The sequence below is a fragment of the Canis lupus genome, chromosome 2, assembly GCF_048164855.1.
Source record: "Canis lupus baileyi chromosome 2, mCanLup2.hap1, whole genome shotgun sequence".
Lineage (NCBI taxonomy): Eukaryota > Metazoa > Chordata > Mammalia > Carnivora > Canidae > Canis > Canis lupus.
The window spans coordinates 66,729,350-66,753,039 of NC_132839.1; the positions used below are offsets into that span (position 1 = coordinate 66,729,350).

The following is a 23,690-nucleotide window of genomic DNA, read 5'->3' on the forward strand; positions in this document are numbered from 1 at the left end:
TAAACTAAGATAAACTAGAATTAGAAAACTCAAAACATGTCTAATATCCTTACTAAAAGAATATATATGAATAAATAACTATTATAGTCAAAATAAATTCATTTTTAAGCAACACATTGGCCAGAGCAATCAATTCAGTGTGAGTTTTAAATTTTATATAACATGTGGATACTAATGGATTGATAGTATACCAAACTATAAATATTACTGGCTTGATAAGCGTGCCAACATTATCTTAAGTTAAATAAAGAGATAGTTAATGCTTGATAAGTGAAATCTCATAGGGAAAGAAAAGGTCTCTAGAACAAGACATGTAGAGTTATCACACTCATAAAATATACTAAGGTCTGAAACACTTCAGGTAGCTTCACTGAAACACACACAGGTCAAATCCAATGATATGCTCTAGGTTATTTCATCACATGAAAACCTTATTATACTAAATAACACTTAGAATAAGCTTCTGGATATTTGAATCATAATTGAAAAATTTCTCAAAGTGTAGCAATTTCCTATTAGTTGTGAATAAGGGTGGCAGATTTCCTACAACTGCACAAACATCAGACAGTTTCATATTTTAATATTTACTTACTTTCTTTTGTTATTATTACTATGATTATTTTTACATCTGTTTAGTATTTGTACAACCTGAATTTCCTGTTTATGTTCTGTTTCCATTACTCTTTAGGGTTTTATTGCTTCTTTCTTACCTGTTTCCTAGAGCCTATTTATCCTTCAGGAAATTATATGGTTGACTACCATGCACTGCAGGCATTTTATTTTGTATGTGTTGTATTACGGTAATATCAAAGATTTTAAGTTTTATAAGAAATTTTTTTGTATGATAATCTTATTTACAAAAAGATACAGTAACAATATGCATTTTAACATATAAAGAAAAAATCTTTAAACTGTTCAATTACCTCCTATTTCTTATTTCAACAGGTGACAAAATAAACAGAGATGGATATCCATTCTGACTGGAAATCTCAAGGTAAAAAATTCCATATCCCCACATTCATGTTATACTTTAGGTTTTTGTTTAAGCTCAAATTATCATCCTACCTTCATCAATATCTGGAGGAAGACCACCAACAAAAACTTTTCGAGAGAAGCGTTCTATTCGTTCTCCATTTTGATGAGCTGAGTAACATGTGGGTGAATTTAAAACACCAACTTGATCATTATGACCATCATCAAGCAGACCATCATCTATTGGAAAAAGGGAAGAACGACCTAAAATATAAGAACAAATATAACTTGAATCTCAGATATATAAGGAAACGAGAAAGTCAGGCATAAAAATAGCAGTGACAAATCCAAAGGCTTAAAACATGAAGGTGACATGGGGACAAAAAAATAAGGGAAATTTAGATAGCTTAAGGTTTTAATTTACCTGGATTCAAAAGAGAAGTAGTCTAAAGAATGGCTTAGAAATAAATGTAGTCATATGACAACAATTATACTGCAAACAAGCATTAGATCACTTCAGTTTTTTTTATGGAAAACAGCAAGAATCTGGTGTATGGGGACAGTTTAAACTGGATGCGTAAAAGGAGAAACCTTTGAGAAATTGGTGGCAGAAGGGAAATGGCACAGACTAAATAGATAAGAGGACATAATAAAAAGCCACTTGCAGACCACAATAAGTAAGGACAAACGCAACATGTAAGACTTGCATAGAAGGTTCTGAATTGATTACACATGTGACAATTATATATAAAAGGGTAAATTAGACAGGGCTTCTGCACATGTGCAAAAATAGAAAAAGGCATCCTCTCTAGGACTTTGGTCCCCATCTGATCCCACCCTTTAGGGGTGGCACCCTTTGTACCAAGCACGTCCTATACAGTCCTCTGCAGAAATTCTGATGCTAGTCTCCACGTGGATCAAAAAAATAAAATGACCTAATAAAATACAGCTTCTTGCTCTCAGGGAATGTACATTTAGAAAAGATAAGATCTATACATATAACTATGGCATATATCCATAAGAAAGCTTCAAAGTACTTCAGAGGAAGTCTGTTGGAGGAAGGGAGTAGTCTGGCTAATTTAATAAATGGGTAATTTTTTAAATCCCCAAGTGAAACTGAATGGTAAATGTAAAAAGGGAAAGCAAGTGGTATTTACTCAGTGCATTAGAGAGGGTAAGATATTTCTAAGTGAAAATATTTATTAGAACATGGCTTTGAGTAAATTTTCCAAATGGAAAAGAGACGTATAAGAAGGAAAATATGAATTTATTTAAGAAATAGGAAGTAGTCAAAGTAGACTACTACATGTTGGAAATAAGGAGAGTGCAAGTAACAGCTCTGAGGCTAGTCAGAATGCTTAGACCTGAATGCCAGGCTAAAGGAGAGGTTTTATTGAGTAGGTGATTACAACAAATAAAAGTGGATACAGGAGCTAAAGCAAGATAACTTTACTGCTGCTTTAGAAAGACTGATAGCAAATGTGGCTAAAGTGATTAGAAGGATGGACAGGGAGGTAACTATAGTGGTAAAGAGTAGATACCTGGGAAACAAAACAAAAACAATGGAAAGGAAGAACTAAAAGCAAGTGTCAGAAGATGAATAATAAGAATCATTAATTAAATATAAGAACAATAAAGATCACAACCTGGTATTAAGAAAGGGTAGATATGGAAACAACAAAATGCACAGGCAACATTTGGGATGGGAGAAGATATTTGCGAGTGACATGGACATATTTGATAAAGCGTTAGTATCCAAAATATGTAAAGAACTTATAAAACATGCAAAACACCATCGAGTTAAAAAATGGGCAGAAGACTCAAAATAGACTTTTCCCAAAGAAGACATATAGCTGGCTAACAGATGCATGAAAAGTTACTCAACATCATTTATTATCAGAGAAATGCAAATCAAAACTAAAATGAGATATCATCTCACATCAGTCAGAACAGCTAAAATGAACAACTCAAGAAACAACAGGTATTGGTGAGGATGTGGAGAAAGGGGAACTTTCTTACACTGTTGGTGGAAATGCAAATTGGTGCAGCCACTCTGGAAAACAGTATGGATAGTCCTCTAAAAATTAAATGATTCAGCAATCGCACTATTAGGTATTTACCCAAAGGATACAAAAACACTTATTCAAAGGGATACATGAAGCAACTGTTTATATCAAAATTATCAACAATAGCCAAATCATGGAAAGACCCAAATAACCATCGACTGATGAATGGATAAAGAAGCCATTGTGTGTGTGTGTATGTATACAATATATATAGTATATATATTCCATGTATATACACAATGGAGTATTAAGCCATCAAAAAGAATGGAATCTTGACATTTGCAACAATGTGGATGGAGCTAGAAAGCATTATGCTAAGTGAAATAAGTCAGTCAGACAAGAACAAATACCATATGATTTCACTCATATGTGGAATTTAAGAAAAAAAAACAGATAAACATGGGGGGAATTAAGAGTGGCAAACCAGGAAACAGAATCTTAACTACAGAGAACTGAAGGTCGATGGAGGAGAGGTGGACAGAAGGATGGGTTAAATAGGTGATGGGGATTAAGGAGGGTACTTGTCATGAACACCAGGTGTTATATAGAAGTGATGAATCCCTAAGTTCTGCACATGAAAACCAGTATTACACTGGATATTAAGAAACAGAAATTTAAGTAAAACCTTGAAAGAAAAAAAAAAGGAAGGGTAGAAATATGAAACTGCATGGGGCTGAGAGGGTGTTCAGAACTAAATGTAAGGTGGGAGGTTGCAAATGGAGTAGAGAAAGGAAATAAGCCACATTTTTGAGAAGAAGGTGAACTTTACAGAGGAGACAGTTGAAGGTTCTTTGTCATATCACTGATGACAATTCCAGAGAGAAATGATAAGGTAGTTCCTTGAGAAGCTTACAAGGAAGTAACAGAACATTCAAGAAGCTCAAGACAGGAGTGGTAAGAAAAGTACAAGAGAAGCCAAAATACTATTTTAACAGAGTGCCAAAGAAAAATGTGATAAAAGTTAAAAAAAAAAAAAAGCCATGAAGTAATGGTGTGAAATGTTAAGATAATCATTTTAAAAAATGACAACTGTTTGAGGACATGCATGATCTTCAAAGGTAAGCGATTTTAGTAAAGTTGGATGAGAGTCATGCTGCACATAGTTTTATAAAGTAAAGACATCAAAAGATGATTCTTTAGAAGTTTATTAGAGAAGGGTAAAGAAAGTAAGAAGGTAGACAAATTGTTTTTCTTTCTAGATAGAATGAAAGGTTTATTGGTTTTTTAGATGGGATGATGCACAGAATCCAAAGTATGTTGCCTTAACATATACAATATTCAAATTAAAATATTATTAATATATCATCTTGAAAAATATGACAAATAATGATATAGGTGATATAAATAAAGACAATGTGGAATGTGATGGCCTGCAGAGAACTGAGGTTGGAATGAGAAGGAAGGGGGCTATATGTGAACTGTAGCTAGCTGGATGCTGGAAATAAGAATTTGAAGTTTCTAACACCAAAAACAGGGAGGAAGATCATGTTTATATAGGAATAAGGAATTATTGTACAGATTCAAATTCAATTTAAGTAAGATGCTTTGAAAGATGTCCATGTTCACTGAGTAACTTTGTGAATACTAATTTAACCTTTCCAATACCTTTGTTATCAGAAATAAGGACCAATGTAAAACAAAGGTCAATAGTCTGTGTAATCATTAGAAAGAAAGCCCTTCAAAAATATTTTATCTAACCATTTCATCTAAGAAAACAAACCTCATCAAGATCCATTACAAATAATATTGTGAATAACTGGTTCAATTTCTAAGGTTGGACTTTAAATAATTATTTTAAAAGGAATACGATGAGGCAGAAAACATGCATATCAACTAGTTTTTAATAGAAAAATTACAAATCCAAATTTTATACTTATTTCAGGCATGTCAAAACATTGGAAATTATTTCACTCCAAAGTGCCCTAACACACATATGAATTTAGCAGTCCCATGAATATAATATTTTATCTTGAGGAAAAAATTTGGATCATAAATACTTAGGATCTAAATAGAAATACTAAATGCAGTGACAAAGGAAATCACTACGTAAGAGAGGTGATCCAAAAAGGGTTTAAACTTTCTGTGTTAATTATAATACTGTAAGCATATTCATAATATAGCTACATTTTAACAATGATTCTATATTAGTAACTATAATACAGTTTTAACTATAACAAATAGATTATAGTTAATAATTATCAAAAATCTCTAATCTATGTTTAAGCTATGGAATTAATTACTCTTTTAAAAGAAGAGTTAACTGAGTATGTATCAACAAAAATATCACTTTTTATCTTGCCAATTATCTTTTCCTATAATCTAAGGTAATATATGACTCTAAAAGGAGAACCACTAAATAATGACATCTTTCATGTGTGGTACACTTTAAACATGCTAAGAATGATACACACATATATTTAGTGCATGAAAATAAGTGGCAATTTTACCTTAATAAAGGTAAAATTATATATGTTGACAGAAGTAAAATTTGATTTTAAATAACTTGGACTAAAATACTTAATTAACAACAGTTTTCAACCAAAATTAAATTACCTTTCTCTCTCTCTCTCTCTCTCTCTCTTTTTTGATCTGAAACTAGGATATATTTTCAGGTTCTTGTGAAATTTATGATAAATCAAAGGATTCAAGATAGTTCATACAAGAGAATAAAGTCAGAGGATTGATTATACGATCAGATTTCAAGACTTACTAGTAGTTAGCTATGATTATTAAGAATGTAACACTGATGTTAAGACAGGCAAATAGCTAACTGGAACAAAACAGAGTCCAGGAACAGACCCACACATTTACAGTCACTTGATGTTTTTCAAGGTTATGAACCAATGGATATCCAGCTGGAGGGAGAAAAAAAAAAGGAATCTTGATCCCTATTCTCACACCAAACTAAAAATGAATTCAAGACTTAAATGTGAAAGATAAAACAACAAAGTTTCTAGAATTTCTTCATGATATTTGGGGATAGGCAGTAATTTGTTAGGACCAAAAGGCACTAATGATAAATGAAAACAACTGGACTTCTATCAAAATTAAATATTTTGCTGCTTATCAAAAGATAGTAAAAGTGAAAAGGCAACCACTAGAAAATAGGACATAATCCTAGTAAAGAACTCTCTTAAGTGAAATGGGCAAAAGACTTGTACTGAAACTTAATACAATGGATGGGTTATAAGCATATAATTGAGATGTCACTTCCAATACCTATCAGAATCTGTAAAATTAAAAAGCTAACAATACAAAGTCTTATACTCTACTGGAGTATAAAACTAGCAAACTAGTTGGTAGTTTCTAATAAAGTTAAATGTACATTTACTCTATGAACTAGCAATTTCACTCTTAGTTATACATCTAAGAGAAATGAGTGCTATGTACACACAAACATGAAAACGAGTATAAAAATGTTTATGGTAGTTTTATTTATAACAGGTCCCAAATGGAAAACTCAAAAGCCTGTCAATATTTGGGAAATGGACAAATTGTGGTATATTTACACAATGATTCTATTTACCAATAAAAAAGAAATAACTACTGAGACATAATTTCCCTTCTATACAATCTTACAACTTTCCTTTGAGACTGAAGTTTTTAAGTATCTAAAAAAGCAATTATTTATGAAATTTTCAAATGTTTTCTTTTTTTTCTTCTTTTAAAAGAAGAACCAGATATGGTTGTTCCTAAGGTTCTTACCATAATAGTTAAAACTGTTTTTTTTTTCCTCCAGATAATCTCAAAAGATGAGATTTCCATGCTGTTTAAACCAGCAATGAAAAAGGATATTGATTAAAAACCCTACAGTCAAAAGAATTTATTTTTTAAAAATATTTTATTTATTTATTCATGAGACACACACACACAAAGAAGCAGAAACCTAGGCAGAGGGAGGAGCCGGCTCCAAGCAGGGAGCCAGATGTGGGACTCGATCCCAGGACTCCGGAATCATGCCCTGAGCCAAAGGCAGGCGCTCAACCGCTGAGCTACCCAGGCATCCCCAGTCAAAAAAATTTTAAACTATAATTACAGTTGCATTGTTTGAAGGGTTAACTTTTTCCCTATTTTTGAAATTATCATTTGATCTTGACATTAAACACCTCATTTATATTCTCTAGCTATTGTTATGAAAATCTTGACTCAAAATTCTTGACCATACTACAAGGTAACAAGGATGAACTGTTAAAAGGAATCCTACTTAAGTGATTCTAACTTAAAATGTATATACACCCATATTTGTTTGTACTATGTACGTGTAAACATACATACATATGTAACACATGCATATACATGAACATGAAAATTAATACAATGCAATATGAGATTAGTTATAACCAAGATTAGAGTAACTACTATTTTACCTTTATAGTTTTTATTGTACATTTTAGGTGACAAGTAACTTACTGTAAGGTATTTTACTTTTATTTGTAAGTAGGTCTTTTGAGCACATGGCTAATGATGTCTCCAGTTTTCTTTATTTTACCTTCATCTGGCCTTTTGAAAGTGCCTGTAACTTTTGCTTCAGTATTGCCTTCTACCTATAAAGGAGGGATAATACTTCTGCCTATAAATTATCTTCTACCTATAAAGCATAGTTACTACGACAAACATGAGCCTCATTTGTTATGGATAATTAGGATTCAAATTACTCACTTCAAAATATTTTAATAAAAAGGACTGGAGAATGCTTGAGACTTCTCTATATCCCCATAAAAAATGTTTACTCCATTAAATAATAAAAGCTACATGATGAGCTTCCTATACCAAAGACAGGGCAAGAGTCTAAATTACGACTGGGTTGCTTGTGTGACCAAGATGGACAGGTGCCCCCAACACCTGGGTGTGTTGGTGTGGGCAGGTACATACTGCACACATGCCTACATTAAGAAGGGTTGTAAGCAATTATTAACTTTACTTTGGTGGCTATATTAATACGCCCAAACCAAAGCTATACTGACTTTTTCAGATTTTGATCTTATTTCAGAAGACCAGATTAAAGAAATTTTTCAACATATCAAAAGGGGAGGTAGGAAAAGAAAAGAAAAACATTTGTACAAAAATGAGGCAATTTACAATTTGAATCTAAGCATAGTTCTTTGATCTCAAATGTGTTATCCTTTACTTTCATTTACTAGATGTTCTAAACCATATAAATTAAGGATATCAATATTCTTCCCCTCTTCTAAGATTCTAGCAGTCACTCTACTGGAGTAGAAAATCTACCAATATGATAGCATGGTTTTTATTTAATATGAAAGGATAAAAAAAACTATCAAAACAAGAGGTAGATCCAAGACTAAACTCTCTTAAGCATCATCTGTTTAATCAGATAGAATCACTGAAAAGGGATACTTTTCCAAAGAATTAAGGAAGAAGCTCTAAGGTACCCTTATCACCTAGAAAGATTTTGCCCCAGGGGACGCCTGGGTGGCTCTGTGGTTGAGCTCCTGGCTTCGGCCTGGGGCTGTGATCCTGGAGACCTGGGATCCTAAGTCAGGCTCCCTGCATGGAGCCTGCTTCTCCCTCTGCCTGTGTCTCTGCCTCTCTCTCTCTGTCTCTTATGAATAGATTTTGCGCCAATAATAGGTTCATCTCATGGAGGATGGATAATATATTTAATTCTAATAATCAATTAGAGCCTAGTAATGTCTTTGTAAATTAATTTCTAGATATATTTCAAGTTCACTACAACTTTATTTCTTTTAGAAATTGGTATAGGTGCAGAGTAGGTAGAGTCAGCCTCTTCGAGAAGGGGTAAGCAATCTTTTCTGTAAAGGGCCAGATAATAAATTTTTTAGACTTTGTAGTCCACACTGTTATATGTACTATTGTAACTACTCAACTCTACCATCACTGTAGCTCCCAAGCAACCAGACAAAAAGTGAATGGGCATTGCTGTGTTCTAATATAAAAATTTGTTTATAAAAATAGGAAGTTTGGCTTGTTGGCCACAGTTTGTTGACCTCTGTCTCTGGCTTTTTTTCATGCTTGGGAGATTCTGCTCATTCTCTTATAGTTATCAAAAGTATTTATCAAAGATGAAGAATTTCAGCCTTGAATATACCATAAAAGGATATGATAGCAATAGATGGTATACTGTATTATTAATAATTTCTTGTTTATTATGGTGCATAAATCCGAATGGCTACATAGTATAAATAAATCCAACTTCTCCATAAACTTCCAAAATGTCATTCTCTTTTAAGATCATTTCTCCTGTTTCATTCCATATACAATCCACTAACTCAAGCTTTGGGATTACCTGCTAGAACAGACTGCATTGTGAGGTTTAGCCCTATTAACGAAAATAGGCTTTATTTCCATTATTTAAAATATCCTATATATTTTTGTTCCTTTGGGAGCACAGTAGCCCTTTAATCCTTTACTAAATAGGGACAGATTGCAATATAAAAATATTTGAAGTGGAGAGACAAAACTTAAATTACATTTCACATCTCCCTTTACACTCCCACCCTACTTCAACCCCAGACCAGTATGTTCACTCTTAGAAGAAATGTTGGACAGACAATAAATACAAAAGACAGTTTTCCAGGACACCTGGGTGGCTCAGCAGTTGAGCGGCTGCCTTTGGCCCAGGGCGTGGTCCTGGAGTCCTGGGATGGAGTCCTACATCAGGCTCCCTGCATGGAGACTGCTTCTCTCTCTGCCTTTGTCTCTCCCTCTCTTTCTGTGTCACTCATGAATAAATAAATAAAATCTTTTTTTTTTTAAAGACAGTTTTCCATATGTGAAAGTCAGCTCCCCATAAGAGACTCTTTCTCCTTCCTAATCCTGGCCCCCAGAATATAGAGATACACAGGAGTTGGGACAGGTCCCAATTGAAAAACAGGGAAAGAAATATTTGCTCTTTCTTAATTACTTCCAGTATAATTAATTTTGAATATTCATAAGATATATTTCATATATTAATATCTACAACCAGCTTGATTTACAGTTCTTGACATTATTAAGGAAATTAAAATATATAAAAGTCATTTGGTGGTAATTTGGTTTGACTGCAGTCAAGTGGGAAATCTTTTCAATGAAAACATCTCCTCTGTGCCTGGGTTTAAAGGTGAGTCAAAGGTATCAAGTAAGAACAAACAGTTCTTCCTAAACTGGATTACAAAGTCAATCTTGTAAAGATAAAATACTGTTCACCTACCATTGCACTGATAAAGAGCTATGTCCTATTTTTGGTTAAGAATTATATCAACTCATTGTGACACATCCCACATGAGCAGATTTGATATGTATCAGACTTTTTTTTTAAGAAAATAAAAATAATTGAATAAAATTAATGCAGTTCCTTTGATGGACAAAATGTTAAATACTAAGCCCATACAAGGGGGATCTTGGTAGTTAAAAGGTTATCAGTGTGATAATAATACTGTATCTAGCTAGAAAGGGGAAAAAATGAGTAGAAAATAGGAAGAGAGCCAGGCTACTTCTAGTTCTTTCTGAGTCACTCCTTTGGTATGTGTGTGGGTTTCTTTCTTTCTTTTTTTAATGTTTTATTACTGTGTCAAAGTACTTTCAAATTCAAATAAAATGTCTCAATAGGTATTTCTAAAGGGCATACTTTTCATCTGGCCATCAAAATTGAAATTTTAAAAGCAGAATCTGACTATTCACAGAGGATCAACTAAAAAATTACTAATGCCATATAATTTGAGAGGAAAATTCAGGCATTACCCCTCCATGTTAAGCCAAGTAAGTGTGACAACTCTCAGTTTCGTCCTAAAGAAAGCTTCTCCAGAAGCTTTAAAACCACATGAGAGTCTTCTTTCTTCCAAAGCTGGCAGGCAGCTCTGAAGTAGAGGAAATCTTATATATCTCTATCCTCTGAGAGCCATAAAGAGTAGTAAGTTCCTATCTGAAAAGAAAAAATTTTGCTTTTTCATAATATCATAGTCATAGTCTGTAATTATTAAACTGAGATAAAAGAAGATAAACAACAATGTGATTTTCTGATATCGTGCTAAGAACTTCCTAGATCATAATACATATGTTGGAGTAAGCCAAATTAGATTAAACATAAATTACTAATGTTAAAAGATGAAAAGTGTATAAAAGGAAAAGATCCTAAATTAAATTGCTCTACAGTTTCAAAAATACCTAAAAATCACAGGTTGATAAGCAGGTTTTTCCAAAAGAATTGAAGCTCCATATTAATATAGCACAGTTGAAATAGGACAGTCCATAGATGTGAAAATAGGTACTAAAATTCTAAATTGTTCCCCGTCTTTTCTCAGTTGCTAACAACCTTTAGAAGATTGTTCAGCTTTAGTTTTCGGAGTTTTGAGTTCCTATATTCTATATTTAAGTCAGAGAACTAAAAGAATCAAAAGATTCAGTCAAGCATTTGAAGAAACCAGATTCCAAAAATGAAGTTAAATTCAGACAATGTGACATACAAACTGGCAATACTACTTAGAAATATATATATATATATTCATTTCGGTCGTCAGTGGTGGCAGAAAGTTTTAGCTTATTTGTTTTCAAAATGCACATACTTATGACTACATGAAAAGAAACTGAAGCACTGGCACATATTTATAAAATTTATCAAAAGGCACTATTATTAACTCTCTATCCTTCATGGTTCAAGGGAGATTTTAGGGGTCAAGGAAAATCCTTTTTATTCATTTGGTACTTAAAACAGCTATTTAAATATCATGATTATTGTGCACTTAGAGGATAATCTAGTGGTGTAAAGTTAGTTTTGCTTCTCATCCCATCTACTTTTCTCCTTCCCAGTCTGCATATGAGAAAGAGAAGCCAAGTTTAAGCCACAGAACATGTCAGCTGCTATCCAAAGAGGTTTAGTAGGCCAGCATCTTATAACCTAAGGATAGTCAAGAACTCAGAAGGGAAGACTGGTGTGGGAGAGAGAGGGTGTGAACAAGTGTGTGAGTGTGCCTACATGATGTAGAGAGAGGGAGAAGGAAAGCATATTCTTAGAAGACACAGAGGAAATATTAGCAACATCATTTCTATAGATCAGTGTTAACAAGAGCTTATTAGAGTTGTAAATTATATACCATAGATAATCAGTTATAGATTTAGAGACTAGAAAAATCATATTGCATGTCACCTTCACTAGTCTTTATTAGACATATTTCTTAAACTATAAATAGCAGCTTTATTTTAAAAGGTATAAAAATTAAATAGTTAAAATCTGAACAGTTTAAAAGGAAGACATTTATTAAATAACTATATTAGTATGAAAATGTGCTTTAAAGGTTAAGAGATTTAGGATTCAGAACTTTGACAAGTACACAAATCAAAATATAACTTTTCTGTGAGTGTTCAGATAGTGCATAAAAAAATCTAGGCTAATTACAGCATTGATCAGTAAAACCCAATTAAAAACAGTTATACCATAGCAAACAGAAATGAATTACCTCGTCTTCGCCCATAACTCCTTGCTGCATGTAAACAAAGGACAAATTGTAAAATGTCAGAACTAAAAACAAGCCCACCCATACAAATATTCGTGATATGAAAAGCTAAGTGGGCATGTGATAATCAGTGCTACTTTAAGAACTAGGACAATGTTGCCATATAATATCTGCATGGTTTTTTATCATTTACAAAGCACTGTTACTATATCTAAGATATATATCTATATTCTTCTGAATTGTACAAAAAATAAAATTAATAGGAAATAAACCATTTATTCTCATTCATGCTCAAAGTCATGAATAAATATTTCTTTCATCTGATCAGGATAGTAATATATAACTCCTTACAGTTAAATAGCTTCCCAAATAATGAATGGAAACAACCTGAATTAAATCCTTATTTTCCTAATTATAAAGAGTGATACAGCAGACACAGTCCAACAAATAGCTATTCAAATCCAATTCACATTACACCAAGCCTTGGAGAAGGTACTGGAAGACATAGAAGAATGAAAAGATATAACAACGTTAAACTGATACTCTGAAGCTTGTAGAGCTTAGATAGAAGGTAAAGAAATTAATTCAAGTTCAAAGATGCTTAGTTGAAGAAATGACTAACGATATAGCTAACAATGCTTTCAATTCTTTTGGCACACTTTATAATCCTTATCTAAGTGTTTATATATCTGTCTCTGGGATAAGAGGGATTCAGACACAAATTATTATTAGTATAATCATAGAATAGCACATATGTCAAATACTATAAAAGTATAAAGCAGAAAGGCATTTCAATCTACATTAGCAGTTTACTTAATTCTTTAGGGAAAATAATACTGTTATTTATTCTCCATGAGAAACTATCAATTTCATCAAATCTACAACATACTTTTAAATAACTCTTCCCCACAGATCTGAATATACATTGAGTATTTTTACTCTGGAATTAATATATGAAATCAAAACAATAAACCAAAAGGAAAAAAATGACTAGTAAAGTCAAGATCTTAACCCATGTTTCATGAATTTTTTTAGGCCTGGGAAACTTACTTTCTGAATAAATCTCAAATCAAAATATATATTGAAAGTCATCAAAAATATAGTCCCCCCCCAAAGTATAAAGGAAAGATCAAAAGAAAACATTTCATATCATTAAATACATTCTATTATAGAAGTTTTACAAAACATAAGGCTTTAATGTAAAGAACGGTGTCTCCACAGGTGAGAATACAGTCAAATTCCTTTATAATAACAGTGGGAAAAACAACTTGTCAACCCTTAGTCATTTACACTTTAAAAAATAAGTCAATAAATACCAGGCTTACATCAGAATCTTTTATAAAAAAAAACCAAAACAAACCTTCATTTCCATCTGTCTATTGTCTTTATTTAGCTAGAATTACTGCAGATTTAATCTTTTCAGGAGCTCCAATTGCTTCAGCCTAGCTGATTGCCTGATCTGTACATTAGTTTATATATAAGCTTACCTGTGTGTTTGTGTGTATAGGCAGCTTACATGTACATTAGCTGTATATATTACATATAACCTACCTGACCTATTTTTAGTTTAGGGTAAGGGTAGGAGTGGAAGTGACATTTAGAACTTTGCTATGGAAGTCTTCGAAGATTATAAAAGACTTAAAAATTCAGGGTCACAAAGAGATGGGAGATCAACTATGGAAAATCTAATACCAATTTTAAAAGCTAACAAGTACAGACTACAAAAGAATCAATTCACTGAAGTCTTTATAGTTGTATTAAGTGTGGAGATGGTCAATAGGCCTCCAAACACTCAAAAGCACCAGTCTTAGAATTAGGCTTCCTACTTATCTATAGGCATGATCTAAATGGTATTAATCCAATATGTTTGTTTTATGGTATTTCATTCATGAGTGTAGAAGGCTGGATCATTTATAAAGCAAATAAAACTATTCTCATCAAATTTAAAGTCAAACTATGATAATGAAGTAATAACATGGCACACAATTCTTGACCTACTGAGAAAATTAATGACATCATAACCAGTTTATATTCTTAGCTGTTATATTCTTTGCTGAGGCTATTCAATACTAAAATAGTCAAAATATGTACAAATGTTCATAGCATCTTAAGGTTTCATCTCATTCCTAGGCTTGAACACATTATTTAGAAAATTTCTCCAACTATCTCATACCTGAGGAATTTTAGAATCCTGTAAAGAGCTATTCTGCTTATTTTTTGGACAACTCTCAAATTCCAAATCTCTACATAACCAAAAATAGAACTGACTGCAGATGAGGCTAAACCATGTGACACATTTCCTATCCCCTGTCATGGAAATAAGCAATCTGCTACCATCACACTAAACAACGGTGTGTGTACTCACTTTCCCACCAGTGTTCTTTTTTTTTTTTTAAATTTTTATTTATTTATGATAGTCACAGAGAGAGAAAGAGAGAGAGGCAGAGACACAGGCAGAGGGAGAAGTAGGCTCCATGCACCGGAAGCCCGATGTGGGATTCGATCCCGGGTCTCCAGGATCACGCCCTGGGCCAAAGACAGGCGCCAAACCGCTGCGCCACCCAAGGATCCCTCCCACCAGTGTTCTTATGAGAATTTCCTCTATAACTCTGATTCAGAATTGTCAAGAGCCCCCAGTGAGAAAAGAAAATCATTAAATTACTATTCATTATGTTTTAAAGAAAACTTCTTTAAACAATATGCCCCTCCAAATTCATTTAGAAAATGACTTAGAAAAAAAAAGTGAGGTCTTGTATAAAAACTGTACTTAGAATATTAAATTACAGATATGTAAGTTTTATAAAACATTATAAAAAAGTACAACTCATTCAAAAGTAAGGAACTGGCTATTTGACATACATATATAAATATATATGTGTGTGTGTGTAAATATGCACGTTAGATTATATATATATATTTTTAAAGATTCTATTTATTCATGAAAGACACACACACACAGAGAGAGACAGAGACACAGGCAGAGACACAGGCAGAGGGAGAAGCAGGCTCCATGCAGGGAGCCTAACATGGGACTCTATCCCGGGTCTCCAGGGTCACGCCCTGGGCTGAAGGCGGCGCTAAACTGCTGAGCCATTGGGGCTGCCCTATATTTTTAAATACATTTATTTTTGTCATGGAGATAATAAGCCTGTGAAAAAGACCTTTGCTATATAAGTAACTTTACAATTTGGTCCTGGGTTACCAATAGTCTTATTTAGGTTCTAACCCATAAAAAAGTAGTAGGAAGATTCTGACATTCTCTTTGGCATTGTTATGCCCCTATGCATTGGCTCTTGGCTACAGCTGTGGTATATGAATTACTGCAGCTGGAGGAAGAGACGGGTAAACATACTAAATTAGCTGGAAATATTTAGGTTAAAGTTCTCTTGGTGTGAAACTAAAGAAATTCTTATTTCTTGCTCTAGAAAGCCAAAACTAGGCAGAGAAATATACCCGCAAATCATAATCCTTTTCCAGATCCAAAATAAATCTGTTATCTACTCCACTTACTTCCATCAGCATAAAAAAGAACTGATTATGTACTCAAGTTTCCTATTTTCATGACTTAATACAGTATATTTAGAATATCTGCCCTCAGAAACACAATTTCATTACTGAGTAAATTTTCTTAATTAAAAGATAAACATAACTTCTTTCCTCCCAAAAAGTAGAGCAAGCTCTTGATTACAAACATGGCTGTTATGTGGTTAATCACAGCAAATTTAAATTTCAAACCCGCTTGCATCAGTCCATACTTCTGCTGTCTGTTCTCCTTTTGAAAGCTGTATATTCTAATAAAAACATAATCTATTTTTCCTCAGGAGAGGGGTGAGAGAAACACAACATGATCCAAATAGAAACAAACACTTGAACGATACATCATTTTGCATTGGTCCTCACCACAAAAAAACAAGCTGGCTCTGCTTTTTTTCCTACTGATAACAAAATATATAAGATTTATACATTCACAGATATAAACATTTGAGCTGTCATTCTAACTTCAGACAGCACTTAACTTTTGATTTTTAGACAATCTACCCATTATAATGTGACTTCCCTAAAGTACTTCCGGATGTTAAATTTGGACTCTTGTACAGTATTATTCAAAAGTGGCATTTTCTACCCATCAATTCAACTCTAGTTAGATTGAGGAACATGATCTGTTCAGGAGCCTACTTGCAGTTATACTTCTATGGCATTTTTTTATTGTTAATTTTTTTTTAATCTATACAACTTCATGAGTTCTATAGATGTGGGATTATACCTCTTTTTCTCTAAGTTAACAGAGGCTCAAAGTTAAGGATTTGTCAGAGGTATTTCACAGTTTTACCTAGTCTAACCAACTTCCTGACCTTTACACCTCGTTCCCTGTTTATCCCTTAAAGGAATATTTCAAAGTTTAACTCTAATATTAATTGACCAGGAAGGTAGAATCATGAAAGCTTTACAACATTTGCCTTATCTGCATAACAATTATACTAGTATTTATATATTATTTTTTATTAAATAGACTCAAGCCCACCACCTAGTAATAGCCTAATAATAATATCACAGATTTCTGCAAGTTCTGTGTTTTCTAAGGAATGTTCTTAAATTGTAGTAGTCATGCATTTATTTTAATATGTATTTGTGTACCACCAAAAGTGATCTTGGGTACCACAAGGGACATGCACACCACACTTTTGGAAACACTGCCTGAGTCATTTTGCTTTTGACCCAAATTTTGTTCCTATTATAGCTCCTTCCAAATGGTTCTGGTTTGGCTTCCTGCAGTAACATAAAACAAACCTTCTTTGGTCACTATACATAACTTCCTTTAAATACTTGAAAACATTGGTTACATCTTCTTTTAATTTTATATTCCCCAACACTATCATCTATTTAGAGGACACGTTTGTATTCTTTCAAAGTCATTTTGTCACCGTTCATCATCACCCACTGCCACAGCTAACTTACTTATAGGAACTGTTCTAAACACTCTACATGAATGAATTCCCTCACTTCTCAAAACCATTCCTCTGAGGCAGGTAGCATTTTATCTCCTTTTGACATAAAGAACATGAGTCAAATTGAAGTTAGGTAAACTGTCCAAGGTCACACAGAAAATAGCAAAGTTGGGTTTAAACCTAGATAATCTAGCCTGTGGTACCAAATACTGTTAACTATTGCTAGACCACCATAAAAAAAAACACTGATGTATAATTTATTACCAAATATGGATTTCCAAAGTTAATAATGTTAGTTATGCTTGTTGGTTAAGTAATACAACTTCATCAATTGTTAACAGTGAGTATAAATCTGTGGCATACTAAAAAAAATGACTTAAAAAGTCTATGTATTGAGATGCTATGATTTCTTTCATCAATAATATTTAACAATTATTTAGTACAGGTGAAGGCTTGGCTTGGTATTGATATCACTTAATTCATGTTTCATAGAGAGATAATATGTTAAGAACATATTGAATTACAAGAATTAAAAGCAGATCAAGGAAAATTTCCCCTTATTTTTTATTGTCATTTGGCTACTTCTCTCTTCAAAATGTAGATGTCTACACAAAAGTTACTTAAATCCTTAATATACTTCCTTATCCTATAAATATACCCAATTTCCTGATTCTTGCTTCCCCCTTAACAATGATCCCAAATGAGTAAAATAATTTTTTTTTTCTCTTTGGATCAAACTGTCCTTACTGACCTAAACACATTTTGATGTCCTAGTTTCATTATCTTTTCTCTTTCCTAGTCCCTTGCCAGACAAAGTTCAGAATATCCAGGACAGCTTACCTTATCAAATATGTAATGTGGTCTTAGAGTGGCAGGCTATTAAGAGGGCTCACATAATGAAAAAACTGATTTGTCCACAAGATTCAACTACTGCCTAAAATAAAATATTCTTGTGTCTACTATGTGATGAAACACTTGTAATATTTAGGTTATTTATGAAGGCTTTACGCAACTGATGAAACCAATTAATTTAATATTTAGTGCAACCCCAGAGTGCCTGGGTAGCTCAGTCGGTTAAGTGTCTGACTCTTGGTTTCAGCTCAGGACATGATCTCAGGGTCCTGGGATGAGCCCTGCACAGGGCTCCTGCTCAGCTCGGAGTCTCTGCTTGTCCCTCTCCCCTCCCCCTAGCTCATGTTCCCTCTCTCTCTCTCTCTCTCTCTATAACAATAAAATCTTTAAAAATAATATTTATTGTAACCAAAAGTATAAGTTGCAAAAGCACTGTGGCTCCTAAGTTCTTTGCTCACACATAACTGATGTATTCTATTGTGATTACAATATACTTCTGAATTGCCCTACACATGCAGCAACATCTGTGAATGACCTAACAAACTGTCTCATACAGTACCCTTCCTTCAAATGGATCTTAACAGAGTATGAGAAATAAATACAAATTCATTTTTTCCCACTGAATTGTTTTAGAAGTTAAAATAGAAGTGTGAACGATCTTTATCACATAGAATGTCCCCAAAGAAAATTATTTAAGGAAGTCAGGATAAACATATAATTTGTTACCTAAACCCATCATTATTTTATAAATCACATCATGAAGATAAAAATTATGACCATTTTCAGTTTGTAAACTCAAGTTCAACATCGTAAGTTTTAGAAACAGACTTAGAATTCAGAGACCAGGGATCCCTGGGTGGCGCAGCGGTTTGGCGCCTGCCTTTGGCCCAGGGCGCGATCCTGGAGACCCGGGATCGAATCCCACATATCGGGCTCCCGGTGCATGGAGCCTGCTTCTCCCTCTGCCTGTGTCTCTGCCTCTCTCTCTCTCTGTGACTATCATGAATAAATAAATAAAATCTTAAAAAAAAAAATTCAGAGACCAGCTACTCGATTGGCATGGTTTTTTTTGTTTTTTTTTTTTTAATTCCATGGTAGAAAAAAAAGTTGACTGAAGAAGTCCAGGAATGTGATTTCTAGTACCTTTCTGGTCAAAATCTGTAGGTAAGCACTCTAATTCACTGAATTCATGAATGTGGCCTATTGGGCTATTATGAGGTCTAGCCCAGATATGGCCTCAACCTAGAGAGCACAGTCAGGCCCCAGGGTAAGATTCTTGGCGACTCAACCTCTAACCATCCTTCAAGACCCTAATGGATAACCCAATGCTTAGAATAAGCTGGCATGTGGTGGGCAACTCAATATATAATAGTCCAATGTTAAATGAACCAATCATATCACTAGACACTTTGCTTATTCAATTTTTCTCTCATCCCAAAATCCTATCTACTTTGACAATCTCCCAGGTGGCCTGGACTTTATTACCACCTTTCTGTCACTATAGTTTTTTACTTAGTATTAGTTCACATGGTTGAACTTTACACTGGCCTTGTTTTTAGACTTTGTTCCCCAACTTCACTGCCATTTGTTCTCCACAAAGCTTTAGTTGAAATAGAGGAGCCAAGCCATTCTAATTATATAATTCTGTATTTTAAAGTACTATCTCTGCTCTTCCTTCTTCCCACTTTCCTTTCTTGGTCCACCCTCTGATTTAAAAATACCTTTGTGAAGGATATTTTCATCCTCCATGGCTACTCCCACAATCATGGATGTGCTAAGGACTGTGACTCTGAATACACTACTTGTCCAACAAAAGAAAACAGTTTAATGAAAGTTTATTTATCCTGTTGAAGTTCATTGTGTAAACTTTCTAGTTAGAGTAAATTAAGTTAGTGTGAGCACTATATTTACACAGAATCATTGGTATATTCATTCCTTGGTTAACATAACCACAAGTCCCATATACTAAGTAACAAGTTCTCTGCACTTTGCAAACATTATCTCGTTTAATTCTCATAATAAACCCTGAGATTGTTATTCCCATTTCATAGATGGGAAACTAAAGTTCACAGAAGTTACTAAACAAAGTCTCAGCATAAACTAGAAAGCCAGTATTCAAACCCTGGACTCTATCCAAAGTCTGTGATCAATGAATTAAATCACACCATCATAAATACACTATAATGACTGCTTTGACAGCCAGAATATATTCAAACTTGTAATTCCACTTTCTGTAAAAAAAGTTGTAGTTTTATTTTTATACTTATAAAATAATGAACTTCTGTGTATGGGGAAGGTATAGAGAACCATGCTCTCAATCATATTTATTTATAGGAGTCAAATCAGAAACAAAATATTTTTATAAAACTTACCATTTAACATCAACAGATTATCAGTTCCTGGATGTGGATAACTCAATCGACCTTTAAAAAGACAGGAAAGGGAAGTTTGAAGATTATGGAGCTATTTGAAAAGTAAAAAAAAAAAAAAAAAAAAAAAAAAAGGAAGAGAAATAGGCAGGAAATTACTGAGCACAGTATATTTCTTAAATAAAAAACTAACGTTTAATGCAAAGCATATTAACCAAAATCATCTTTGAAATTTGAAAGCAAAACACAAAACAGCCAACCTTAGTTCCCAGATCGTACAATTTGACTTAGGAGCAATACCTAGAGAATAAAGCCTGTTTTTTTTTTTTTTTTTTAAAGATTTTATTTATTTATTCATGAGAGACACACAGAGAGAAAGACACAGAGACACAGGCAGAGGGAGAAGCAGGCTCCATGCAGGGAGCCTGACGTGGGACTCGATCCCAGGCCTCCAGGATCATGCCCCGGGGTAAAGGCGGCACTAAACCGCTGAGCCACCTGGGCTGCCTACCTGTTTGTTTTTTGAAATGTAAAAACAATGTAGGTGTCCTATTCCGCCAAACTTAATATAGATGTAAGCATTTTTTAATATTTTCAAAACTGCTTATATAATTATCTCTACAGTTTCTTTTCCCAAAAATAAATCTGAAGAAAAAGAATTTTCATTCCTAACGAAAAAAATATTAAAAAAATGAGTAGCAAAGACTTACCAAAATTTGTTATTTAATTCGATTTTATATATATTTTATATATATTTCATCAAATGTCTTTCTTTAGACTTGATGAAAACCTCTTCAATATATTATTACAAACGATACTGCAAATTTAACCTGTTCAGTTTACAACCAATTTAAAAATCAAAAAAGGAAAATAAGAAAGTTTAAAAGCATAGTAGCCTATTATTTTCTTTGATCCATTCTTCATTCAAGAGTTTTGCGCTTAATACATGCAGAAGGCACAGCAGTACTACAGACTGCTGTGGAAAAGTAGAGAAGGTATGTGTGAACATACTGTGGGGCTCATTCAGCATTTCCACATTCTAACTCTTGTTTGACCACATGCCAACATTGAGGATGATTATTGTTTTTAGCCCATTAAAATAGAGGGTTTTCCTCTAATGCCTGAATCTCTGATGGACTTTTAGAAAGGTTCATTAAAATCCATTGAGAAAACGACTAAAATTTAATGTCTATGCGAAGGCATGTCAGCAGCTTTCAGCACAGCCCTTTAAAGATTCTGTGACAGTGTGGGATGTGCTGCCACTAGAATAGTGACCAATACATATCTGAATGAATCTGACATGATTAGTAAGGAGTACAGATTAACTCCATCTACCTTGACTGCCTCAGTCAGCACTCTGTACTCTAAGGCCCTGCATTACACCCAAATATCCCATACAAAACACAGACTAGACTGTCTGTTGGCTTTTATTTCATTATGAAACTAAAGAAGCTAATCATCTGCCAATGAAGGAGATAACCCAATTCTGACGTTAAACTATACATATTAGAGATATAGATATATACCCATACCCATACCCAGACACCACACACACTTCATGTATGCTCTAATTGAACTGTAGCAGATTGTTTTCAGACTCAAAGTAGTCAAACAAAATGTTACTGTCCTTTGGAAGAAACTGACCACCTCTTATTTACCCCTGCATTTCATGAAGCGTGATGACCTCAGTTAAACTAATAAAGTCGTCATACTCTAATCTAAAATCATACAAATAAGCTTATTGCTGTAATGCCTTAAAATGGAGTGAGAAAGATGAGAACATGTATAAAAGGTACAAGATACTAACAGCTAGAAAGCAGAGCTTTTTAAATTGAGTTTCAATAGCACCAAGCATTACTTTGCTGAAGTATTATAACTTATCATGGAAATACACATATTTCTAAACATCTTGTTGCAGATGTCCAAATTTAAAGCACAATTTAAGGCTGTGAAAATTCCTGTTATTTTCGATTTGAGTTTGAAAATTAAGACCCCTATGAAAGTGGTAGCCTGAATTGCCGTATCTACTGCAACAAGTTCACCTACAGTATGTAGGATGCTGAGGACAGAGCTATGAGTGAGTCTCTGTTTAGGCTGTGGTACAAAAGATAGGAAGAAACAACTTCAATAAAATTTGCCAAGTGTTAAGAGAATCATGTACAGTATGCTACACAAAAACGCAAAGGAGGGGCGTCTGGGTGGCCCAGTTGGTAAAGTGTTTGCCTTTGGCTCAGGTTATGATCTCTGGGTCCTGGAACTGAGCCCTACATCAGGCTCCCTGCTCAGTGGAGAGGCTCATTCTCCCCTCTCCCTCTCCCTACTGCTCCCCCTGCTTGTGCATGCACATGGTGTATCAAATAAATTAATAGTTTTTAAAAACCCCAAAAAACAAATGCAAAGGAGTATTAACCAACCAGGGACTTGGGCAAGACCCCCTAGAAAAGTAAACTGAGCAAAGCCTTCAGCCTGGTTCCATTTCAAAAGACACTCACCTTTCAACTGCCATGTAATTATTCTCTAACAGGTTCATTGTTAGATTTACTTATCCCAAGACACAAGTAAGAAGGTATTTTCATTACTAATAGTCTTTTGACTTCTTGGCTCTGAATAGACTGAAATGCACACCCCTTAACATAAAAAGTTCACAAAGTAGATACCTATTTGTAGGATATATATTTGTATATATGCTCTAAAATACAGTTTTCCAAATAGGAAAATCTCATATTCACTATAACTAATCAAATACTCCATGAAATAAGCAAACTCAGACTCATTTTTCAATTATCCAATCCTTTTACCTCTACCACAGCAAAATACCAGTACGTCTTAATACAAATAATGATTCTATTTTACCTGGGGTTATATTAAAATTATTTTCACTAAGAACATGCTAATTTATAGAAATAAAAAAATTTGAGGCTTACTCCATTCCAAGAGCTTTTCTAAGTTCTTTACAACCAATTATTTAACCCTTACAGCGATCCTGTGAATTAGTTACTATTATCTTCTTTCTCATCTAAAGGTGAAGACACTGTGCCACAAAGGTTACAAAACTTGTTCAAGGTTACACCACTG

General features: G+C 33.7%; 1 protein-coding gene across 26 annotated transcripts in view; it reads right to left on the minus strand.

The window, feature by feature from the left end:
- Positions 1–23,690, minus strand: part of CPEB2 (cytoplasmic polyadenylation element binding protein 2) — a 68,268-nt gene that overhangs the window by 16,765 nt on the left and 27,813 nt on the right. For 17 of the 26 annotated variants that reach the window (XM_072805504.1, XM_072805419.1, XM_072805402.1 and 14 more), the window contains 3 exons: positions 20,619–20,669; positions 12,452–12,475; positions 1,066–1,236 (listed from right to left, as the gene is read on the minus strand). In XM_072805504.1, the coding sequence (XP_072661605.1) occupies positions 1,066–1,236; positions 12,452–12,475; positions 20,619–20,669 (246 nt within the window). The remainder of the gene's footprint in view (positions 1–1,065; positions 1,237–12,451; positions 12,476–20,618; positions 20,670–23,690) is intronic. The other 9 variants (XM_072805480.1, XM_072805472.1, XM_072805465.1 and 6 more) reach the window with 2 other exon arrangements.